The sequence below is a fragment of the Pelecanus crispus genome, chromosome 2, assembly GCF_030463565.1.
Source record: "Pelecanus crispus isolate bPelCri1 chromosome 2, bPelCri1.pri, whole genome shotgun sequence".
Classification (NCBI taxonomy): Eukaryota; Metazoa; Chordata; class Aves; order Pelecaniformes; family Pelecanidae; genus Pelecanus; species Pelecanus crispus.
In genome coordinates, this window is record NC_134644.1 from 31,601,067 (window position 1) to 31,624,660 (window position 23,594).

A 23,594-nucleotide genomic window follows, 5' to 3' on the forward strand; every position below is an offset into this window, starting at 1 on the left:
GTCAGAAAGACTATAGATATTGCAGCACCCTCTTGGACCCAGTCCTTTCATTTAATGGATAGATTATGTTACTACAACAGTTGTTCACATTGCGCTCTGTGTAAATCGATGTCCTGCTGTCTAATTCAGTATGTCCTCACTTAAGAAAATGAACAAAAAGCTGTATAAATCCCTTTGCTCCCATACTATACTACAACTTCAAAAGCCTGATTAATTAACATTTAGATTATTTTTAAGCTATAACATGAAACACAGTTAAAATTATGACAAAATGTTGTTATTTCTTCTACTCTAAAGACCTTCAAGTGCACACTCAGCAGCAGAATTTATGCAGTAGCAGCTTTAGTTCAAGAAAGGCATTGTTTTAGATACATATACGGTTTGCATATAATAGAAATATATATACAATTAAAACTCTGCAGAAGACAATTGATTTTTTCATTAAAGTATTATTAATCTATAAAGACACATGTGAAGGCATATTATTCTGTTCTTTAAGGATCAATAAGCCCTGGAACAGGCCAAAATCACCCTGCTCCTTCCAATTTTACTCTTTTGAATTCCCAGGTTACACAAATAATAGGACAACTCTATAAGGTGCCAGAGTAAGGCACAGTACTCTAAAACAAAATGTGCCATTTCATTACAAGAAAGATTTTAATTATTTTTCATAATACAGGACTTCACAAAATATTAAACTAAGCAGAGAATATCTGCTAGAAGGCAAAACAAAGTCTGCCATATTCATTCACTTTGGTTGATTGAAGAAACATGCAATTCCTTAACTTAAAACACTCTCATCCTACTCCCTCAGCATTTTTTCACAGGAAAGTTACCTTATTAATTTTCTGCCACCACTACAAATAATCTCTTTTGATGGAAAGAGCTCTCTGATGAAACATATTCTGAATATGTCAAAATATCCCTCTGAAAGATGAGATCAATAACCACATCTATAATGTTCAAGTAAACATCATGTTTTTTAAAGCATGGTTTCATTTGTAGATATGTGTGTGTCTTTCCATTCAGACTTTCTAAGTAGATGAGCTTTCCAGTTACAGAAAAAGCATTAAATTCTCACTTTTTAATGGGAAAAGAGAATGGAAAATCATCACCCTACTCCAGTTTCCCATGTTGCCTCTTTTGGCACAGTTTTACACTGTGTTGCTCTACATTATGAAGGCATGAAGATGGCAGATAGTCATTCAACACTACTGCCTCCAGCTCACCAATCTCTTAACACAAAATAATACAAGCACAAATATTCCAACATTTGCATAATGGTATGTTGGAATTAAATTTTATGAAAGAACACTGAATTTTACAATACGTTTGACATGCGCACCTAACGTGCATGATAATCAACATAATATGCATATCTTATGTACAACATGGATATAAACAAACATAATTTGCCTGTAATTGAATTTGTATTGAATAGTTTCTAATAAAAAAAGAAAAGCAGTAAGTAATTGCTAACCGTACTTTTTTAACCTTGATTTAATCAGGGAATTGCCCAAGTGAGACAGTTGAAATTAAGGGTCAATTACACCCCTGAGACGCAGCCTTGCTTCAGGGAACAGAGAAAGTGTTCTGAGAAATGCCATGCTTCATCTCCAGCCTGCATCAGGATAAAGCACTTACCATCACACTAGTTCATGGGATGTTACTCAGGAAAATAACAAAGACCTTTCATCAGGAAGCTTTAAATTGCAGATTTTCATACCACAGATGTTCCATATCTCAACCAGATTTTTTTAAGAGTCTGCCAATAGAAGGTACTACTGTGTGACTGTCACAATCCATTTGGCTTCAAGCTAAATTTGTGATAGGCCTGAAATTTAAAATATGAGATTGTGACTGTGTTTGGCTTTAAAGAGGCTGACTTAAGTAATAGGAATGCTATTACAATTTTTTTTGAGGTATCTGTCCAGTAAGAATTCTAGGTCTTGTCAGCAAACATTGTTAAGTAAACTTATCATGAAAACACCTACTGAAAATATCTGCCTTTTTCCATCACTCATGAGAGTGTAGGGGAAGAAAGAAGTACTTTGAGGACAGGTAAGTGGTATCAATAAATCTCTCAATATGCCAAAATGTTATTGAAATGCTGTTCTTAGAACGTAAGTGATGTACAAATGTCTGCTACCAGGTCTGTTATATTTTGCTTTTAAAACAAAAGAATTCAACAGTAGGAAAGACAAGTTATATTCCAGATTATTAAAAAAATGTTTTCATCATTGAACACTGAGGGTGTATTTCACCCAGCATTACTCAGGATTCTTTCTTTGAGATGACAGCAAAATAAGAAAACTTAGCCTTGCCTGGGTATCTTATGAACATCTTGCTTCCATTAATTTAAATGGATTTCTTTCAGCATCAAAAAAGTGTAAATGAGCTCAGCTTTTGCTGCTTAATGTTTAGCAAAGACGCTTTGAGAGATGATGCTGGATGCAGAAATTTATGGTTTGAAACCTTGTCTTAACTTTGTCCTTTCATACTGTCTTGTGGCAGCAATAAAGATTGTTCTTTATTCTTTGGCAGTGATGCTGAATGCTGATTAGACTGTGTGTAATACTACAAGCTGTGTGTGGAATTTGACCAAATTTTGGGCCAAAAATTGAAAGAAAAGTGAATGCATTTTGATAATCTCTCTTTCTCATTCAGTCTAACTAAAAAATTAGACTCAGTTTTGAATGAATTTCAGGTTTGAGGTAGTGACCTAAAAACTAAAATGAGATTCAATAACGCTGTCCTCAAATCATCTACTATATTAGGAAACTTTAGCTGAATACATTTTATACCCTTGTAAAATACCTCCCCAAATGACTGCATTTTAAAAAGAACTGAAAAGAAAAAAACACAGTTCTGTCCTTAAGCATGTGCTACATTTATGGAGGTCTCAACCTCCCCATTCTTCTCCAGGGACCCTCAACAGACTAGTGCCTAGTAATGACCAGGCTGGCAAAGAGAGCAAATTTGTATGTGGCCTCACTAGCATAAGCAGACACAACTTCGTGTTCCTCCTTCTGGTCATTTGTCGCACTGGTTTCACAGCAAACAACAGAAGGAAATTTCTCCAACTAAAGTGCTCTCACTCAAAAAAAGCAAGAAAAACCCAAGCTCCAAACACAGTATGACCAACAATGAAAGAATACGTATTCTTCCCCCATTTTCTACAATGCTGAATGATGTCATCAAAAGACAGCAGATAATTCAGGACCTGATCCTCTAAGCAACTGCACAATTCCATGCATGTAAGCAGTTCCTCCGTGTTTCACAGCACAACGAGTGTGTGTTTGCAGATGTAGAATAAATTTATGCCCATAAAGGAACATTCCTCCCATCCTCATTCTACATCAAGGGTTTTAAAGGTACTTGGAAAAAGGCGACACAGCCTACCTCATAGGCTTACCATGAGAGAAACTTCATGACTAAATCAAATAGGTGAATAGAGGTGAAACAGTTTAAATCAGTGGCAAGTAAATGGCAGAATGACATTGGCTTCCAGGAATCTTGATTGTCAGCTGCCTAATTACTACACCTAATACTCCCTCTTCTTCCTCAAGTCTAAATTTATGAATTCTGATAGGAGATAACACAGACCTGAATGCTGTGAGGGAGGGATTCTGGTTCAGCTAAGTATAAAAAGGTCAAATTCTTACTGGAGCCCTAACTTGGTGTTTTAAATCTACAAAATGGACTGGAAATAGCCGCTGCGATGAACACAGTGAAGCAATTCCCAGGGCTCAGAACAGAGAGGAAAATCAGTCACTTGCTAAAATGGTTCAGGAGTGGAGCAGGGAACTGTCCTGGCATCCTAGCTGGCTCGTTAACCTCATTAGTTTGAGTTCAGGCCCGTCACTTTCAAAGTGATCTGAAGTTTCCTGAGAATGCACAAATCTGTTAAACTATTTCAGAGCTATATAAACATGTTAATTACACACATACAGACAATGTTGTTCCCCCAAAAGGGACGTTGGCTCCTTTGCACACTTTTGTTTGAAAGGCCAGGTCGGAGGCCTTAATTCACCTACCTGTTATTTCAAAAGTGATCGATAGCAGAGGTGCAGCACTAGCCTTCGACTTGCTCTGTGACTGACTTTCTGAAATAACAGGGAAACGCCACCGTGAGTATGTGAGAAGGGAGGTCTTCAAATCAGCCTTACCAAGACAGCATTTACTACAACCAACAGTAAACTACACTGAAATGAAGGCGTTTCCCCACAGCTAAAACTAGTAGGTGTCTCCTCCGGATTTTTTCCATCCTCAAATTACTCATGGTTTTCAAATGGTATTGGTTTTAGAGGCACTGACTTGCTCGTTCTTAGGAAGGCGTGGAGAACTGCTCTTGCTCACGTCGAATCCAAGATGGGGGGGGCGGGGGAGAAGGAGGATGAGTGAAGCAGCTCTTCTGAAAATCTGTCCCCCATATGGAAACATCCCAGAGCTCCTTTTTAAACTAAGACCCACTTCACCCCTAGTTTGAGCTCTTGAAAAAACATTCTCATGTTTATGCATCCAAAGACTAGTTACATTTTAATCAGCTTTCTGGGGCCCGCAGAGATTACCTCCTGATGGGCTCCACGCATTCCTGTCACACTCTGATAAGGGCAGATTTCACACCCGCCTAAGCCAGCAAGACTTCACAGCCTACCAAAATCCTAATCATCATTCTGAACAGTAAGCCGCCACTAATTTTACTGTTGCCTCCCCTTAGCTGGGGAGGTTTTATTCCTTCACTCTAAGGCAGGGGCATCTAAACTTTGTTCGGCAGAGGCGATTTACTAACAGCCCTTGGGTGGAAGCTGATTTGTATTAAACAAGGATGCTTGAAAGCTGCTTCTTTAATAAATACAGACGTGGGGCCCACGGAGCGCACAAGTCACACCCTACTGATCCGAGCAGTCACGCTGCAATGGATGTCAGCGTTAATACTCCCCACAAACTCTACCTCTACGGCAAATTTGAGAGTACCTTTAACCCACAGCAGAAACCTCACAAGCCTGCAGTTTGGTCAGCTCTGGTCTAAATGTATTACACGTGACTTGTATAATGATATCACTTTTCCTGAAGTACATGGCTCTATTTACTTATTTATTTATTTATTATTAATAATGTGTGTTCATATGCAAGAGCTACAGAAGAGGGTAAAATTTAATTATCAAGCTAAATGCATTTAGCTTAATTCACTGATTTCTAAATTTATAGTGCTGCATTAGTATGCAGAAGTAGACATAACATAAAATACTCAAGAGTTGTTCTTAAGTACATATATTACCAAATGAATTAAACATTTTGTCTTCTAAGCTATTCCCTCTTTTCTTAAGAAGATGTACAAGCTGTAACAGTGACAAGGAATAATCTCTCCTCTCTTTCTGTTAGGTAAATGAACCCATGAAATTATATTGGCTTGAAGTTTTGAAAGCAACTTAAGAACTTGACCAAATCAAGAAAAGAAAAGAAAAAAAAAAAATCAATTCCCTGAGAGTGAAATCCAGTCATATTTTTACATATTTCTATATTGAGCTTACATGCCAGAATTGACATATTGCACCTGCACATCAAACCGCACAGGTTCATCACCCAGCTGAAGGACACACAGGAAATTTACAGTAGAGGAAGGAACCAAATCTAGGATTTCTGACCCACCTTCTCATGCTCTTTCTTATTGAGAGACATCCTTCACATAAGACAATATTTTTCAGTAGATATTAAGAAATAGTAATTTGTAGTTAGGAACCAATATTTGCAGCATAGAGAATGAAATCTCTGCTACTGCAATTAAGTATTTTTGTCTGAACTAGAAAATAACAGTAACTTGCAAAGTAAGAAGGCACTCATGACAGAAGACAATGGCCATCAAGGAGCTTTGAAATGCTGAAGTGCTCTGACTTCACACTAATTCAATTGCCAGTGAATCAAATTTACCTTCTTTATCCTTGAGGGTATTTAAATAGGAGAGGAGATTTTCATTAGCTTGCACGCAGTACGTTTCCCGGGTTTGAATGCCACCTCCGCACAGCGCTGTCTGATTTCCTCGCCTCTTGTCCTGTTGGCTAAGGAGAGGATCGACACGGCATTCTGTCCACTCTGTGGTCCGCCAACCATACCTGAATCAAATTTGGTTAATTAGGTCTTTAGAAATCATGAAGCCATTTTACACAGCATTAAGTTATACAAGCTGAAACACCTTAATAGCTTTATTCATTTTCTGGAGGGCCTGAGCCCCACAATTTCTTGTACACAGAGATGTTTTAAGTCTGATATTTTACGTGGGTGGAAAATTTTCCTCTATTATTTCACTTTTGAAATCATTACTTTTTAGGAAGATCTTTTCTGTTCAATTCCTGAAACGTACTGCACTTATAAATATTTTATTGGCAGGAAAAAAAAAAACTTGATATACAGAGACATATAGTCTATGTTCAGATAAGCTAACTTTCAAGATTGTGACTCTCGGCATTTGCTTAGGGCTAGACAATTTATGTGAATCAAAGCCAAAATATCAAAGAAATGTGTGTGCTGAGAAACATAAGAACCAGAAAAGGAGAGGGGAAAAACCACAACAACCCAACCCCCCCCCAAAAAAACCCCAAAGCCTCTTGTTCATCTTTGATAAGAAAGACAGAAGTTTCTCCTGAATATCAAGGTAAAACTGTAATTGTATTTTTATTATTTCAGAAAGAACCTTTCAGTAAGTTCCTTTTTCACTGTCAAGAGGAAGATGGCTCTGCAGTACTAAGCATCCCTGCTGGGTACTGATGAATGATGAGAAGCTGTGAGCTTTCTAATCAGTGAATGCACAGGAAAGAAGATCTGTGACTCCCAGTTAAAACCCCAATCAGGATTACAAACCAAAAGAAATGCCACAGAATTCTCTACCCAACAAGTATTTTAAGGCTAAATCAAGCGAACGGCTTCCTAATGTGGCTGGAAATGGGGAAAGATGACATTTCGACTCATAAATGAAAAATATGTACCGCAGTCAAAGATGCTTAATATCAAATGACATTTCCCCAGACCCTCTTCTCAGTCTGATAAAGAAAAAGCACAGCTGGGACTTTAATATTAATCTCGATTAGTTGATAAGGATTACAGCAATCTCTTGAATCATAAAGTGCTTGCTGTCATTTCTCCTAAACTTTAAACAGGGTTAATTTATTTACTGTCACTGTTAGCCTCTCCCACTTTCCATTTGGAGCCCAGTCCTGCCTTTGGTGTGCTGAATACAAGTCTCACTAAAAAAGTCTGGTTGCTAAACAGATGTTTATCACCTCTTTCCTTCTTTCAGCATTTTGTCTGCAGACAAGTACTTCAGAAAACAATGATTCTAGTAGAAATATTATGTAGGGAAAAGATGACTGAAAAATTAATACGATAATTATGGTCTTGACTGAGCCTGCATGTACACAAACATTCTCTTTTAAAAGTTAACACTAATAAAAAAATGTGTATTTGTTATTTTTCCTGTATCCAGACGAGGAAGTGATTTCACTATAATAGCAGCTATTTGCAGACTTCAGCTTTTAAGAAGAGCACTGAAGAAGCCAAGGATAAAAAAAAAAAAAAAACCAAAACCCAACCTATTATTTCTTTAATAATGATTTGGTTGATATTCCAACACCAGCCCTGTACGCTTAATTGAAATTCTTCATTTTATTATAGGGACAACTGAAATGAACCGACTTACGTAATGCATGGTGCCACACCATCTCCTTGAGAAACACACTGCTCTGTTTCTTCTAATTGCGGGCATTCACTTTCACTGCCGATAGGGAGCTGTTTAATGGTCCGTGATCTTGTACGATTCCCTTTAGGGGTTGTCATGTCAAAGCAGGTTTTGGAGCAGGGGGTCCATTCTGACCACTCTGACACCTGGCACTCCTTTGTGATCACACAGGACTGGAACGTAATGGGCAACTTGTCTTGTTTGCAGAAGCTGTAGTAAGAGAGTGTTACAATTTTCAGCACACATATTCACAGACAGTCATGAACTCCTACAGAAAAGTGATGTCCATTGCAATACGCAAAGTCAGTAAATACTGGTAAACCTGTTAAGTTCCAGCCCACACATATTTGATCCAAAAAAGTCAGGCAAAAGGGCTTTTGGGTTAAAGTGACTCAAACCAGATACATAAGATTTGCTATCGTTATAAATGACCAGTATTGCCATATCTGTGATCAAAATTAAAATACAAATCTTCATACTTATATAGAGGTACAAAAGAGGAAATAAATCAATTTTTCACCACTTATCTTTTATTTTCATGTATACTCGATTATTTTTCTTGGAACAAAAAGAAATGAAGGATCAATAAGAGATGGCTATACAATGTTTTTGAAGAGAACCAAGTGCTCAGTGTCATCTTCTCCTCATTTCCAGACTACAAATTGTTTAAAAACCACAATGTCAAATATATTGAACACTTGGTCACTAATAATTTGCTTTGTTAACAGCTGGTATATTGCCACAGTAATGCCTCATGGTCTAAAAAGGGAACGATCTCTCCCTTAAAATAGGGCCTTCCCTGCTACAGTGAATCTATAGCCTTAATTTCCTGTTCCTCATGAAGGCCATCATTTAATTTCCATTCTCCATCTGATTGCTTCATTCACATATTACATAGGTTGTCAGTATATTTTCTCCCTCTAAATGCCTCTATATTTTTAAACATTATTTTCTAACTAGAAACTAATATTTCTACTTTAAAGCTTGATTCACAATAGGCAAATGAGCAATAGAGACCCTAAACTACAATTAAAGTGATCATAACTTTAACTCCTTAATTACAATCACAACATAAATATATTTATCATGTCTGTTTTGGGGTAAAATACTGGCTTCTGAAGTAGTTAAACAGGCAGGAAAAAGATTCATTGGCACTGCAGATGGCACAATGAAATGCTCTGTTCAGTACCAGTCCTATAAACAACACAACAAAGACTCATTTTTTTCTTTTAATAGAATACAAAATAATACAGAATAATGAATATTTACAAAAATTTTGCCCTACCCATATATCCAACATCGTGTTGAACTACTATTAACAAAATTTTGTAGTACTAGAACTAGGGATACTTTATGAGACTAATAGGAGATTTAAAAACTCAATAAATGAAAAGTACTTCTATACACAAGAGGCAGAGCAATTCTACATCTTGCTAACAGAAGATCCTGGTTGTGGAGACAGACAGTGTCAGCAGGTTCAGAAAGATGTTGGATGAATTTGTGGGCAACAGGTCTTTATATGGATATTAAAATGACTAGGTAGTGATATCCCTGCTCACGGCAGGGGGGTTGGGCTAGATGACCTCTAAAGGTCCCTTCCAACCCAAAGCATTCTATGATTCTATGATTCTACTAGGCACCAGCCCTAATACACGGACTTTGGATACCAGAGAAATACAAAGGGAATGGACTGCAAAAGGCAGCCCGGCTTCATATGCTTGGTCTTTAAATAGCATCTCCCTTTACCACTGTTGGAGACACTGCTGGGCTTGGCAGACCATAGGGGGTTACTCAGTAGAGGATTTCTTATGTTCTTATTATGTGAAAGGTGGGGGGGCAGGGGCGGGAAGCCCTAACACATGATAGACAACATTTATTCTGCTTAAGAACAGAAACTACACCGTGTTTGGGGCGAAAGACACTCAAAGCTTTTGAGAAAACTGTTCTTTAATAACGGACTTTTTTCACCTTCATGTAGCCCCATCTGGCATAGAACTACCGTACTGTCAAATTCAATATAGCAGTTTCTGTACCTTTGACAAAACATATAGACTCATTTATCCCACAAAGACACACATTTTAATGACTGCAGAAAAGATCTATTCCTTAAGGATTCTAGCATGGGCAGTATTTGCAAATCCTTCTGGAGAACAGATGACATATCATCACCTCCCACGTTCCTTTCTAATGTGACTCCTTTGAGAACAGACAAAATCAACCTCTTCATTCATATTGCGATGGAGCCTGAGTTTAATTATAGACAAATATCACCAAGGAACATGCAAAAAATTGTGACCACAAAGTAGCTTTAGTGCAGAGTGAAGAGATCAGTTAATGATGTGCAATACTCCATGGGCTTTGCATCTGCTTCAAAACTTATTTGGGAGAAGTGTTACATGAGAAAGACTAATATTCACTCTTAGAAGTTGTTTTACTAAATAAATAGATAGATAAATAAATAAATAATCTTTCTTCACTGAAGCTACCTTCAACCTGTCTGCACCCCCTAACTGTCAGGAACCCTAAAGGTGTCCCTGGCTGTGACTGGCTGCGGTTCCTACTTCATGCAGAGATTGTTTCCTTCCCTGATAAAGGGAAACCTCCACCACAACACAAAGGGTTCAAGTTCTTTAGGATGATTGAAGCATAGGAGAAATGAGACCTTGAGCTGCAACTGAGCTCAAAACTAATGCGCTTATTTTTAAAAAAATAATATTCTGAGCTAGTTAAATTCTAAAGGAATTTTTATCACAGATTTTCTGAACAAAGTGGAAAAAAAATGAGCCAGTGTACTGAGAAAAAAGGAATATTTTCCCATAACCATAATTGAAAAAAACCACTTTAACAGAAAGTTGTCAATCAACTCCACTTAAAAATTAAGGCCAGCCCTGAAAACTAATGATATTTATTAATTTTTAAAGGATATAGTCACTTCCTGAAAGAATACTATAGGTCCCAGGCACTTTTCAGATTCCAAGTGCTACTAGATCATTCACAAAGAATTCAACATAGGCATCACTGCAACTTTAGATAACAAATTTTCATTTCACAGATCCTTAAACTGTAATTGCTATATATGCAGAAAGACCTCCTGAAGTTTCTCGCTTTTCAGTACCCCTCTAATCTTGAATGCCATGATGCTGAAGTCCCTCTGTGGATCATGATGCAAAATGTTTTTTAAAAATTTAGACCTAGATTGGTTCACAGGACTCAGCTGAGGAATTATTTGGTCAGTGGCATAGATTCAGCAGGCTAGTATCTTCCACTTCATGCTCATTTTATTTTTTATTAAAAGCTGTTGATGATACAGCTTATATAATTAGAATGGCCATTTTATCTTGTTTGTTATTAATTATTTCCATATGCAGATATGAAGAGGACCCAAACAGAATTGTACCATGTTACTAACCCCATTGTTTATTTTTGATCCTTCATAGAAGTAAAGCAACAGAGTTAAAGCATGCTTCACTTAAAATATTTTACTTATAAAATTAATCAATTTTAAATGAAATATAAAACAACTAGGTTCTTACATTCTTGTAACCAAAACATAAATATTACCAGGGAGACAAACAAGAGACAAAGTGAGTTATCCATTTATTTTCTTGTTTGCACCACTTGCAGTATTATGTAAATACTAACAAGTAACTGATATTGTAAGTGTCCTGGTTTCAGCTGGGATAGAGTTAATTTTCTTCCTAGCAGCAGGCATAGTGCTGTGTTTTGGATTTAGTAGGAGAAGGATGTTGATAACACGCTGATGTTTTTAGTTGTTGCTGAGTACTGCTTATGCTAGTCAAGGACTTTTTCAGCTTCCCATGCTCTGCCAGGCGCACAAGAAACTGGGAGGGGGCACAGCCAGAATAGTTGATCCAAACTGACCAAAGGGCTATTCCATACCATATGACGTCATGCTCAGTATAGAGACTGGGGGGGGTTGGCCAGGGAGCAGCGATCGCTGCTCGGGAACTGTCTGGGTATCAGTCGTTGGGTGGTGAGCAATTGCATTGTGCATCACTTGCTTCGTGTATCATTATTATTATTATCATTATTATACTGTTACTATTAGCATTACTATTTTACTTTATTCCAATTATTAAACTGTTCTTATCTCAACCCAGGAGTGTTTCTCACTCTTACTCCTCCGATTCTCTCCCCCATCCCATCGGGGTAGGGGGAATGAGCGAGCGGCTGCGTGGTGCTTAGTTGCTGGCTGGGGCTAAACCACGACAGTAAGTCACCAAACAATCTCTTTACTGTTATACATACTGTCATATTATTTTTGTGAGAGGACAGAGACAATTACAATTAGCAAAATAAGTGTCAGGCAAGAAAATTAGCTGCTGTTTCTTCTTTTAACACTTGGTTTTCTTTGAACAAGTTAGAGAAACTGTGAGAGCTAATTGCAAATGGCCATTATCAAGAGTTTTCCTTCATGTTGCGGGCAGCAGGAGAAGATGTGTTGCATTCTAGATCAAGTAGGGACTAGGGAAGCATCACATTTAAACTCTCAGTATCACAAATCTCTCTAAACAAGGCCCAGTTAAAACTCTTTAGTTAAGTAAATGATTATGGAAGTGCTTTAATCTCTTTGAAGGTAATAGAGTATCTTCCAGAGCTGGTTACAAATCCTTTCCCTCACTATCACCTTTCCTGTCCCAAGTGCATGTATATCTATTACCTGTAACTAAACTAATCTACACTTAATTTCATGTTGCTTCTCTACATATCCCCCCTTCCAAGGAAATCTAGGAACAATGAATTTGATGTTCCAAAGTCCCCTCTCATTTTTCAAAGATCTTTTTTCTTCTTTTTTTTTACTCTTGACAGCTTTAAAATATTTGCAAAAGATTTTCAAACTTTATGTTACCAAGAGAAACAGATGTTTCTCATACCTTTCCATGTAGATGGCTATATATAGACAGACATTCATAATTAAACTTACTAATACTGTACTGTATAAAAATGCTAACTCTGAAAGATACATGTGCCATTTAAAAAGTTCAGCATATGTAATACATTAGTTGAGAAGGTTGGCCACATTTCCTTTAAATGTCTGATCCAATGTCTTTGTTACACAAAATAGTGTCTTCTGGGTTTGGTACCTAATGTTACAGATTTGAGGTCCACAAATAATTTAAAGCAAAGCTTAATATCATGTAAATCACTCTGCACTTTCTGATGGATTTATGCATCTGATTTAGTTACCCAAAGTTGGATGAATCTTCTCACAGGAGAAAAAGCAAATGGGCAGGTAACAGATCAGAAGATAAAAATATAGAGTTGACATTCATTTAATGATACGACCCAAACCACTAGAAGCTCTGCACCAAACATCTCCATGCTCTGTGTACTTTCAGTAATGTCTAAGCACACACTATATGCAAAGTTAGCCATTCATTCTGTTAGTCAACGGAGCAGACTGGATACAAGAAGAGGTAGCGGAGGGGTAACCTGTAAAGTCTGCAGGAACTTGCTCTCAAGCCAGTGAATACATTCAAAGGACAGTTCCTAAAGTGTCTGTCATTTGGCAGGGAAGAGGGCATTGTACGATTTGAAGTAAGGCTATGGTCTGAGAAAGTACCAGTTCAGACAATAGATAGATATAGTGGGGAACTGAAGGTTCAGGTATATAAGCACGTAGATGACATAGTGGAAAGAGAAGGCAATCCCAAGCAAAACAAAACATCACAGGGGATGAATGAGCCCTATTGCTATTAAGCCAACAACAAACCTATTCCTGACCTCAAAGACTTAGACTAGATGAATGAACTAAAGAAAAAGGTAGTGCTGGTTCAAAGGGCAAAATACAGAACATAATTGCTGCTCAACCTCTTTCGGAGATGTGTGGTCAGGAATTTGTGTCTACTCACGTTCTGTAGCCTCTTTTTTGCTCTTACAGCAATAAATAAAAAACTAAATATCGCTTTGGATAGGAAGGTTCCCCTTGGGGATTTCCAAGTAATTTATGGGATAGTTAAGGCTACAAACACATAGAGATTGAAGCTTGAGGCATAAGCCTGGAGCAAATTGCACCATTGTACCTGTGTACAAATGAGCAAGATGTGCATTTGAAAGCAATCTCTTCATTGGAAGATAAGTTTTTAAACGTGTGACAAAAGTAGGTTAGTCAAGAGATAAAACAATTCTTTCTGAGGTATCCTAAATTTCTATTAGCAAGTGAATCATGCTTTTACAATTTTTGAAAATCAGGACAACTTGATTTTATATGCCAATGACCTCTTTGAGTATCTGTAATCTCAATCTCAAAATTTATCTTTTAAGCTGTGTAGAAAAGTCATAGAAGAAACCATTGGAATTTCCTCCTTTATAAGCTCAACTAGGAAAAAAAAAATTGCTTTTCCTTTTTATTTTTTCCAAAAGATAAAGCCATGCATACTGCATGCATAAAGCCAAGTGCATGATAATCATGACCATAGGACATCTCTAAATTTATGCAGAATGAATAGGAAAAATAAATAAACAGGTTTTAAGCAAGCCAGTAGGACTCATTTTACTCCATGAGCTATACATAACTTACTTGTACAACTAAAAGATTTTCTACTTTTGCTGGTGTTTCCTGCATAGCATATTGGACTGATAACTAGAAAGAAGAGTTAATGAGAAAAGATGAACACCAGCATGAGAATGGCTGAGTGGTTCTAACTAATAATCCATGCAGTCTGACACCTGTCTTGGCAGTAGCAAATGGAAGGCAAAAATGAAAGAGAGCAAGTATTCGGTCACATTTGCCCAACATACCCTCCAGTTTTCCAGCAAACTGTGGCCGAAAGAGTTCCTGAACACAAGTTGTATCTTTGCAGTGAAGAGCCCTTTATAAAGTTTTTCTCTATGAAACAGTGTAAATGCTTTCTGAACCCAGATAAGATTTTGGCATCTATATAATATTGGAAGCAATGAGTTACACACCTTTTTTAGTCACCAGTAACTGTACATAGCTATTTTTGCTTTAAAATTGCTTTGTTAATTTAATTTTCTGGCTTTAGGCCTTGCATAACCATACTCTATTCACTTTTTCTGTAGCATTTGTGAGCTTAGAGACTCCTATAAGCTCTCTCCTTGACTGCCTCTTTGTTAGGTCTAAGAGTTCTCCTTCACTTAGTCTCATTTTATTTGAACGCAGTTATATCCTACAATTACAGATCCTTTCTACTGCATGTGCAACTTTGAGATGTAAAACTGGCCTGGATTTGAGGGCTGTTCAAGATTCATTCTGAGGACACTCCCAAAATATCTGTGCATTACTAATCTGGTCAATCTATAAATTAATGGAAATATGAGTCCACATATCCAGCATATTAAGGAGACAACATTCTGAAGATCAGTTTGGTGCTTTTCCCAATACAGTTGCTCTTCATGTTCAAATTTAACAGAGCTGCAATGTGAAGTTTTCAACTTAAATCTAAAATTGTACAGTGGAGAACATGTCCTTTACAACAAATTCAATTCATTCACCCAGTGCTGATATTTAAAAAGAACTGTTATCTACTGGTTTTACCTATAATGTAAAGTAGTCGAGCCCAACTGACAAGGTCAATACAAGCCAAATAGTCTCTTCAATAATTTTTGTCTGCACTATTTTGCCATATTTTCTCTCTTCCTACACCATTATCAACATTCAGCTTTGCTTTTCTTTAATGAAATTTTCACAGCTATTATTCCTTGTTTTCATTCACAGTATACATTCTTCAGGAATTCTGATCTATTTATTTTTTCTGCAGATAATTTCCCATTTGATTACATACAGAGATTTCCATTGTTCTGGAATGAATAACATGGCTACAGTTCAGGAGGGAAACTGATGCCAACATAAACTTTTGGCATTCATGGGGAAAAAAAAAGCCATGGGTTAGAGCTGGACGGTAAAGGACTTAAGTAGAATTTTACCTGTAAATTGAAAACTGATCTTTCAAGCCTAGATCAGTATTTGATGTGGTAGTGGATTAAGTCCACAGGCTCTTTGCTCCTGTGGCTCTAAAGTTCCTTGTAGGTGCACCTACAGGTCTACTCAGGCTACTCCAGTATTGGCACAGCTGACCTACTCTCAGCCCTAGTGTGGAAAGCAGACACTCCTATATCTTACCATCCTCACAAGAGCTCAGTGCAGCAGGCATTATTAAGAGACACTCAACAGACATCTACATTGTCAGACACCACACAAAAAACCTAGGAAGAAATGGTGTTCTTCCCCCCCTTGCCTCTCTCATACTATATAGTATCACAGGGATTAGGCATCACATGCCCTTTGTGATTAAGGGCTATGGGGTCAGAACCCACTCTGCTGCAGAGTTCAACCCCAGCGCCTTTGAGGAAGGAACTTTATCATTGTTTTTGAAGAAGGCTACTCCATTTTCAGCAGAAAATACAAGCTGTGTTTGTATTCCAAAGCAAAACCCCAACAACATAATATAATTATGTTTTGAACACCCAAGATTGAATTAATGAATTAAAACCTTGAGACTAGTGAAGAAGACATAACCAAAACGTAGGCTAACCGCCTGGAAGAAACCCATACGGCGTATGGCATGAGGAGGTTCAGCAGTTCAGCAGAAAAAGGGAGCTGCTTCTGAAGGTTTCAGATCAAAGCACAGTCAACATGCTAAAGAAATCCAGAATCGTTTAACAGGTTTTTAAGTGGTTTCATCTAAATACTAAGGAGGAAAAGCAAAGACTATCTGGCAGATAAAAGAAAACACATTGGGCTCCCTCAGAGCAGAATAATTTAACCATTTCCTGGCCTTGAATGTCCTGTGCACCATCAAGCATCTCCCACAACCAGCTGTATCATCAGGAGTCTCTCTTGAATTCTTGCTGATCTCATGAGACATTACATCACTGAATACCATTAGCAAAATGGTTTTCAATCTTTCCTACCAGCCACAAGATGAAAACTATTGACATACAAGCCCATTTGACCAAACAAACTTGTCTGCAGAATGACTTGGAACATGGACAAATTGCTTAGAGAAAAACAAAACTAGATGTTAGTTTAGCACTTGAAAACCAAAATTACACACACCAACACAAATACACAGAATCAGGCTTGTAGAGGCTGCATTTTTGACTGAAGGGCAAACTAAAGCTAGAGGAAGCTTTTGGAAAAGGATCGGAAAGTAATTTGTGATTCAAAAAAATAACAATTAAAAACCCCACCAAAACAAACCACTAAGCTGGATAAACAGTGTCCTTGCAAAACATCCGACAGCCATGAACAATCATTGATCCAACTCCCAAATAATCCTTAAAACAATAAAGAAATTAAAGCAGGATTTGAATACAAGCATATTGTACTTTTCTCAGTAGAGAGAATCGCAGTAGATTGCTAAAAGAAATGAGAGACTGTAAGGAACTGTATTGGGTTTGCGTGGCAAGGTTTTGGTAGTGGGGAGGGATACAGGTGTGGCTTCTGCGAGAAGCTGCTAGAAGCTTCCCCTGTGTCTGATAGAGCCAATGCCAGCCGGCTCCAAGACGGACTCCCCGCTGCCCAAGGCCGAGCCCATCAGCTACAGTGGTAGCACCTCTGTGATAACATATTTAAGAAGGGGAACAAAAGAACCCCACCTATGCAACTACAGCTGACAAGAGGAGTGAGAATATGTGAGAAGAACAACTACGTAGACACCAAGGACAGTGAAGAAGGAGAGGGAGGAGGCACTGGAGCAGAGATTCCCCTGCAGCCCCTGGTGCAGACCATGGTGAGGCAGGCTGTGCCCCTGCAGCCCATGGAGGTCCATGGTGGAGCAGATATCCACCTGCAGCCCGTGGAGGAGCCCGCGCCAGAGCAGGTGGATGTGTCTGAAGGATGCTGTGACCCCATGGGAAGCCCACACTGGAGCAGGCTCCTGGCAGGACCTGTGGACCCATGGAGAGAGAGGAGCCCAGGCTGGAGCAGGTTTGCTGGCAGGACTTGTGATCCCATGGGGGACCCACGCTGGAGCAGTTTGCTCCTGAGGGACTGCACCCCGTGGAAGGGTGCTCCCACACTGGAGCAGTGCGTGAAGAACTGCAGCCCGTGGGAAGGACCCATGTTGGAGAAGTTCATGGAGGACTGTCTCCTGTGGGTGGGACCCCACGCTGGAGCAGGGGAAGAGCATGAGGAGTGCTCCCCTGAGAAAGAAGGAGCGGCAGAGACAACGTGTGATCAACTGACCGCAACCCTCTTTCCCTGTCCCCCTGCGCCACTGAGGGGGAGGAAGTACAGAATTCAGGTGTAAAGTCGAGCCCAGGAAGAAGGGAGGGGTGGGAGGAAGGTGTTTTAGGATTTGGTTTTATTTCTCATTATCCTACTCTGATTTGATTGATACTAAATTAATTTCCCCAAGTCGAGTCTGTTTTGCCTGTAATGGTAATTAGTGAATGATCTCCCCCTGTCCTTATCTTGACCCATGAGCTTTTTCGTTATATTTTCTCTCCCCTGTCCAGCTGAGGAGGGGAGCAATAGAGCAGCTTTGGTGGGCACATAGCATCCAGCCAGGTTCAACCCATCACAGGAACACTTTCCAAAGACCGCATCTGCTTCTTGTAACTGTAACCTCACAGTGAAGGGGTAAAACATACCACACCACTCATTAGCATCACATCCTAGAAAAGCTCAGGCTTACACTGCTGGGAAACCTGACTACTCATGGGCAGTCCCCACAGCCTAGATCCTCACACCCTCTTAAAAGTACCTCGCAGAAGTAATCTGCTCGGGTCAGAAGGACAAATCAACCTCTGAAATATATGTACGCATGTGTGCAATTTTCTATGGTAACCCTGAATGATCACTCTATTGGTCAGGAGACCTGAGGAAATCCAGTAATATTCATGCTGAATATTAACCCTTTGTGTTATTTGGGACTAAATCCAGATCTTAATACTGCATGTGTAGGGTCTCCTCCTTGCTCTTTATCTGACCACCACGGACCCTTAAAAGATGCTCTGCATGAGTAATAGGGAGACAAGAATCAAGCACAATGTCCCAATGTGCTGCAACAAGCTATTTATCTTCTATGCAATGTTCTCCTCAGAGTTCATGCAGCCTGTTGGATGCATTAACCTCTAAAGCAAAACAATCAAATGAACTCTATACCATTATTGGATCAAAGGTATAGCTGGATTTTGAAAGACATTGTGATAAACACTTTGGTATAAAGAAAAAAATAGTTTATTTTCTCATAAATAAAATTAAATGAAAAAAGAAATTCTGTTTAATGAGAAGGTACTAGACAGTAGGAATAGTAGAAAGGTGATTTAAATCCAGAGTTTAGATAACCCCCATGAGTTACTCTGAAGATATAAAATGTAATTTGTAAAGACTAGTCATCCTTGAGAATTTCAGTTTATGGTTGGTACACACTTGTTTCTTTAAAGAAGTTAGTGAAAATACAGTGCCTGTATTTTTTCCTAGTGGCAAATGTAATGAGTATCCCTCATGTCATAGTCCTGATTAATTTTCTCTACAGCTGCACTGCTTAGTATGGGTCATATTGTACATTGTTCTGAGAAACTGTTAGTACCTCACAGTATAATGGGCTGTTATAATCACACAAACAATGAGGCCACTTTTATTCATTTACAATTCAAGTACTGTCCACCTAAGTGCTTTTCACAAGACTGCTTTCCCATGATCCTTTCACAGCTTTAATTCTGCCAACAAAGATGCACAGCCAAAACAGTTCTGAAAAATCCAAAACCACTCAGGCTTTCTACATTATGGGAGAAAAGAAAACAGATTACAACTACTGCGTCAAGGAAAAATACATCAGCTAATACAGGCAAAGCAACAAGAAGTTCTGCTACACCCAAAAAAGTGGCAACAACAGCTGATGTGGGGCTGTTGCACATACCCTAAGTGTCTGAGGAGACAAGAAAGCACAAGTGTTTAGGAACAGGTACTATCTTTCATAGTCCAATGATACAGTGACATTTATACACATCCCATGCTATAGATAATTTTAAAATTGGTAGAGCAGGTTATTTGGTAATAGTCTAAACAGATGAATTATTAAAGCTTTTGGGGGGGATTTCCCTTTGTCAGTGGGAATTTTTGTAATACAGCACTAATCAGCATTTACTTTGACCCTAACAGATTCATAGAGTTATTGGTAAAGAAAAAAATAAACACAATACCAAACTTTGTGAATAAAAATATGCAAAATTGAAGTCAAAATTTAAAAAATATATTACTGAAAATTATATTACTAATATTACTTGTGTTTCAGATATTATTTTAGATTTGTTCCCTGTACTGATGCTTAGTTTTGACAATCACCATTTGGAAAAAAGTGGTCAATATTAGGAGGTGGGCTGGACATTTTATTTTCAGTGGGACCACTGAAAGCTAGGCACTGAAGTACCCAACTCGGCCACTCTGGGGATCTGCGAGTGAAGCAGAACTCTGTGACTTCCCATCCTGTGCAGTCTCCCACTCTTTGGGGGACAGTATCTGCCAGGAGGATGCTCAGCTCACATGTTGTACCACAACTTTATAAAGCTCACTGAGAAAACAGGGGCATACTTTATGTCCCAGACTACACTTAGCAGTCACATAATAGAAAAAAAAAAAAACCCAACCCCTCTAAACGAGTAATACATTGTAGTTTGTTCCTTATGGGACTATTTATAGACTATGATATGATACCAATATAAAGATGTCCAAAATTTAGAAAAATATTGCTGATTTGTATTTATTTATTTAGGCATATTGAAGTCAATTAACATAAAAATTCTCTGACAACGAGGCAGAAAAGATCCATACAAGTACAGTGTAGGAGAATCTTCATTAATCTCAGTGCCTAATTCCATTTACCACTGTGCATCTTAATCTCTTACTAAATTAAGGCTACAAATTCAACATAGCATTCATTCATAGAATTCATTTATCCATTCATAGGATTTATGGCCACAAGAGATTATCAGAATGTGTAGGTCGACCCTCATTACATTACAAGCTATTATATTTTGCTAAGGAAGACCAATTACATGTATTTGAATAAAAAATATATTCTAGAAAGGCATCCAATCTTGATGCTTTGCACAGAAATATATGAATGTCATACATCTAAATGACAGAACAACTGTTCTCTATATGAAAAGAGTTAAAATATGGTGTGGAGAAAGAAATGGTTCATTGCTGTTGTTTCAATTATTCAGCACAGTGTGTACGTTTCCATCTTAAATCTAGATTTTGGCACGGTATGTCAAATGTATAGCAATACTGACAAGCCACTGTCAAAACAGCAGCCTCAGTAAGATGATGGAACAGGTACTTAGAATAGAAAGGAACACACAGTGAATATTATGCATATCCACAGAAACTAGTCTCTCCACCAAAGTCACGTTAAAAATCTACAGGATGCTTCTGACTTTCAAATTCATGGAAATTCTAAAAGCACAGTGGAAAATGGTAGGAAAGCAATACGTTTGCATCCTGTTTTTCTAATAATATTTTACATTTTTATTATCCCAATGCATCTGACAATTACCCTGCAATTTTTAGTTATCAGGAGGTTTTTCTTCCAAGATTACTTTCTTCTTCCCTGTTCTCCATTTGTTAACAGCATGTGTTCTAAGTGATTCCAAGTTAATTTATCAAGATGTCTGTATGTAGCTCATTATCCAAATATGTGAAATTTACAGGTGTTCTGTTAGTGAACCACTTATGGCTTCTAAACCCTTGCAGTGTGGTGAGCTTGAAGGCTTCCTCTACAAAACCAGCTGCAGAACTGCCTTTCCAGTAACATAAAAAACACTTGCAGACATGCACGCTTCCATCTGGTCCTCAATGAACGAGCTAAAGGTTGCTTATGCTCCTTCTTCTCTACAACCTGTCCTCTCTGCATTGCTGTCACCTCACCTTCCCACAGCCTGTCTCCTTGAAGCTACTCCACCTTAGCTGCTGCCACCTTCATACACATCACCCTTTCTGCCCGTTGCCTCATGGAGCAGGTCAGAGAAGTACAGAGAATCTTTTAAGAATTCTTCTAAGCAAGGAATATGTTACAGGGTCCAACGAACTGAGTTGCTGTATTATATGTCTGAATCACTCTTTGCTGTCTGACAACATATACCTCAGGGTGACTTGTCTGCTGCTCCAAATCAACGGCATAAAGAAAGCAAAAGGCTTATGCTGTGGGGTTTTTTATCCTCCTCCACACAGTCTATAACATAAAAGGAGAGTGAGAGTCCATAAACTGGATGGAGGCATTTGTTGTGTGATTTGGAAGGTGAGCACTTGGATTAGGAGGTTTCAGGACCTGGAAATACAAAGAAAGTTAAAATGCCATCCTAGAGCAGCAGATTCTCTCTCTTTTCCTGCCAATACATCCTGAGTATCACTTGCTCACCAGCCTAAATACTCAGTTGGCCATTCTCTAATTCCTCAGTCCCTGGGTATCCAGCTTAAGACTTGTGGCCACTAGTGAATATAGTGGCTGTGTGTTAAGTAGACACAGGTCTATGTGAAGTAAGCTGAAAAATCAGGTGTTATATACCTCAAACTGGATGCCCAAAATTAGCAAGACAATTCAAACTCTTCCAAACTTGAAAGTTAGTAAAGTGCTGCAATGAGACCATTACGGAAACTTCTGAGAAAGTTTAATTCATTGCAAGGTGTGGATATAGTTTGCTAGATATTACATGAATGAACAGAATCAGTGAGGAGGATGAAGGTAAATAGCAAATAATTACTTTCTGAGATGGACAGAGGTGAAACAAATGAAATATGATCATACAATCAAATTCATAAAGGGGCTGAACCAAGCTGCCCAGAAACTGGTCAGCATTTGTTAAATTTTGGATGCTTTTCTTTCCCACTGTTATGTTCCACTGGTGGTGTTGTGTAAGATTATTTCACAACAAAGAAATAAAAACCCTGAACATATTTAAAATTTTACTGTTTGTTCAATTTTCAGTTCACGTCATCAATAATGGTTTGGCTTCACAAACAGGTCACTGCAACAGAGGTGCTGCCAAGGGAATATTAACCAGTTCTGGGGAGTGCAGTAAAAGAGCTGGTAGGGAGTTTCCTACTTGGCCTCCTCCAATTCTCCCCCCATTCAGGCAGGGGTGTTTTGGTGCCAGCTTAAGCAAGATAAACAAGCCATATCCAAATGATAGAGAAAGAGAAAGGAAATAGTGTAGAAATTCCTGGGATTTTTTTTTTTTTAATAGGCAGTTATATCCTTGCAGAACTGCTTTAACTACAGCCCCATCTGCAGCCATTTGGGCTCAGTGATTCTTAGCAGTTGCACGCTGTCCCCACGCCTGTGGGCCAACTGCTAGAAGGCAACTTGATGCGCTTTGTCAGTGGATTTCAAAATCTTTGCTGAAGTGCAGAAACATACAGGCTAAGAAGAAACTCTTGCTCTGTTCCATGTTCTTACAGTTATAAATGTCTGTGCTCATAACTTGCTCCAGTCCTTCAAAATATCAAACTCCTTCCACAATCCAGTGGGTTCTCAGTAAAGCATCTCAGCAAAATGGTTGTATGAATTAAACACTGCTGAATCAAAATATTTTTCTTAGACTTGTACAAAACCAGCCAAAACATTTTTGCTAAACTTTCCCTCAAAAGTCTGCTGAAGAAGACAATTATGAGGAAATGTTTGAGACCCAGTGGTAACAATTCGACAGAGTAGAAGAAAGCAAAACCAGAGCGTATATTACAATAGAAAATGATAGGCTTAACATGAGGCACAATCACCACAACCTGTAATAGTGCAGATTTGTCACTCAAAACAAACTTTCACACACGTTTTTGGTTTCTCTACATTGACAGTTTGTTGTCTAATGGCTCTCTGTGGGACCTCTGGCAAACTCCACTTCCCCCCCCCCCCCCCCCCCCCAAAAAAAAAAGGAA

At 38.5% G+C, this 23,594-nt stretch overlaps 1 protein-coding gene across 1 annotated transcript in view; it reads right to left on the minus strand.

Annotated features, from left to right (window-relative positions):
* THSD7A (thrombospondin type 1 domain containing 7A) overlaps positions 1–23,594 on the minus strand; it is a 208,456-nt gene that overhangs the window by 97,551 nt on the left and 87,311 nt on the right. The window contains exons 3-5 of the mRNA XM_075705432.1: positions 7,694–7,942; positions 5,932–6,113; positions 4,038–4,106 (exon numbers count right to left, since the gene is read on the minus strand). Of these exons, the coding sequence (XP_075561547.1) occupies positions 4,038–4,106; positions 5,932–6,113; positions 7,694–7,942 (500 nt within the window). The remainder of the gene's footprint in view (positions 1–4,037; positions 4,107–5,931; positions 6,114–7,693; positions 7,943–23,594) is intronic.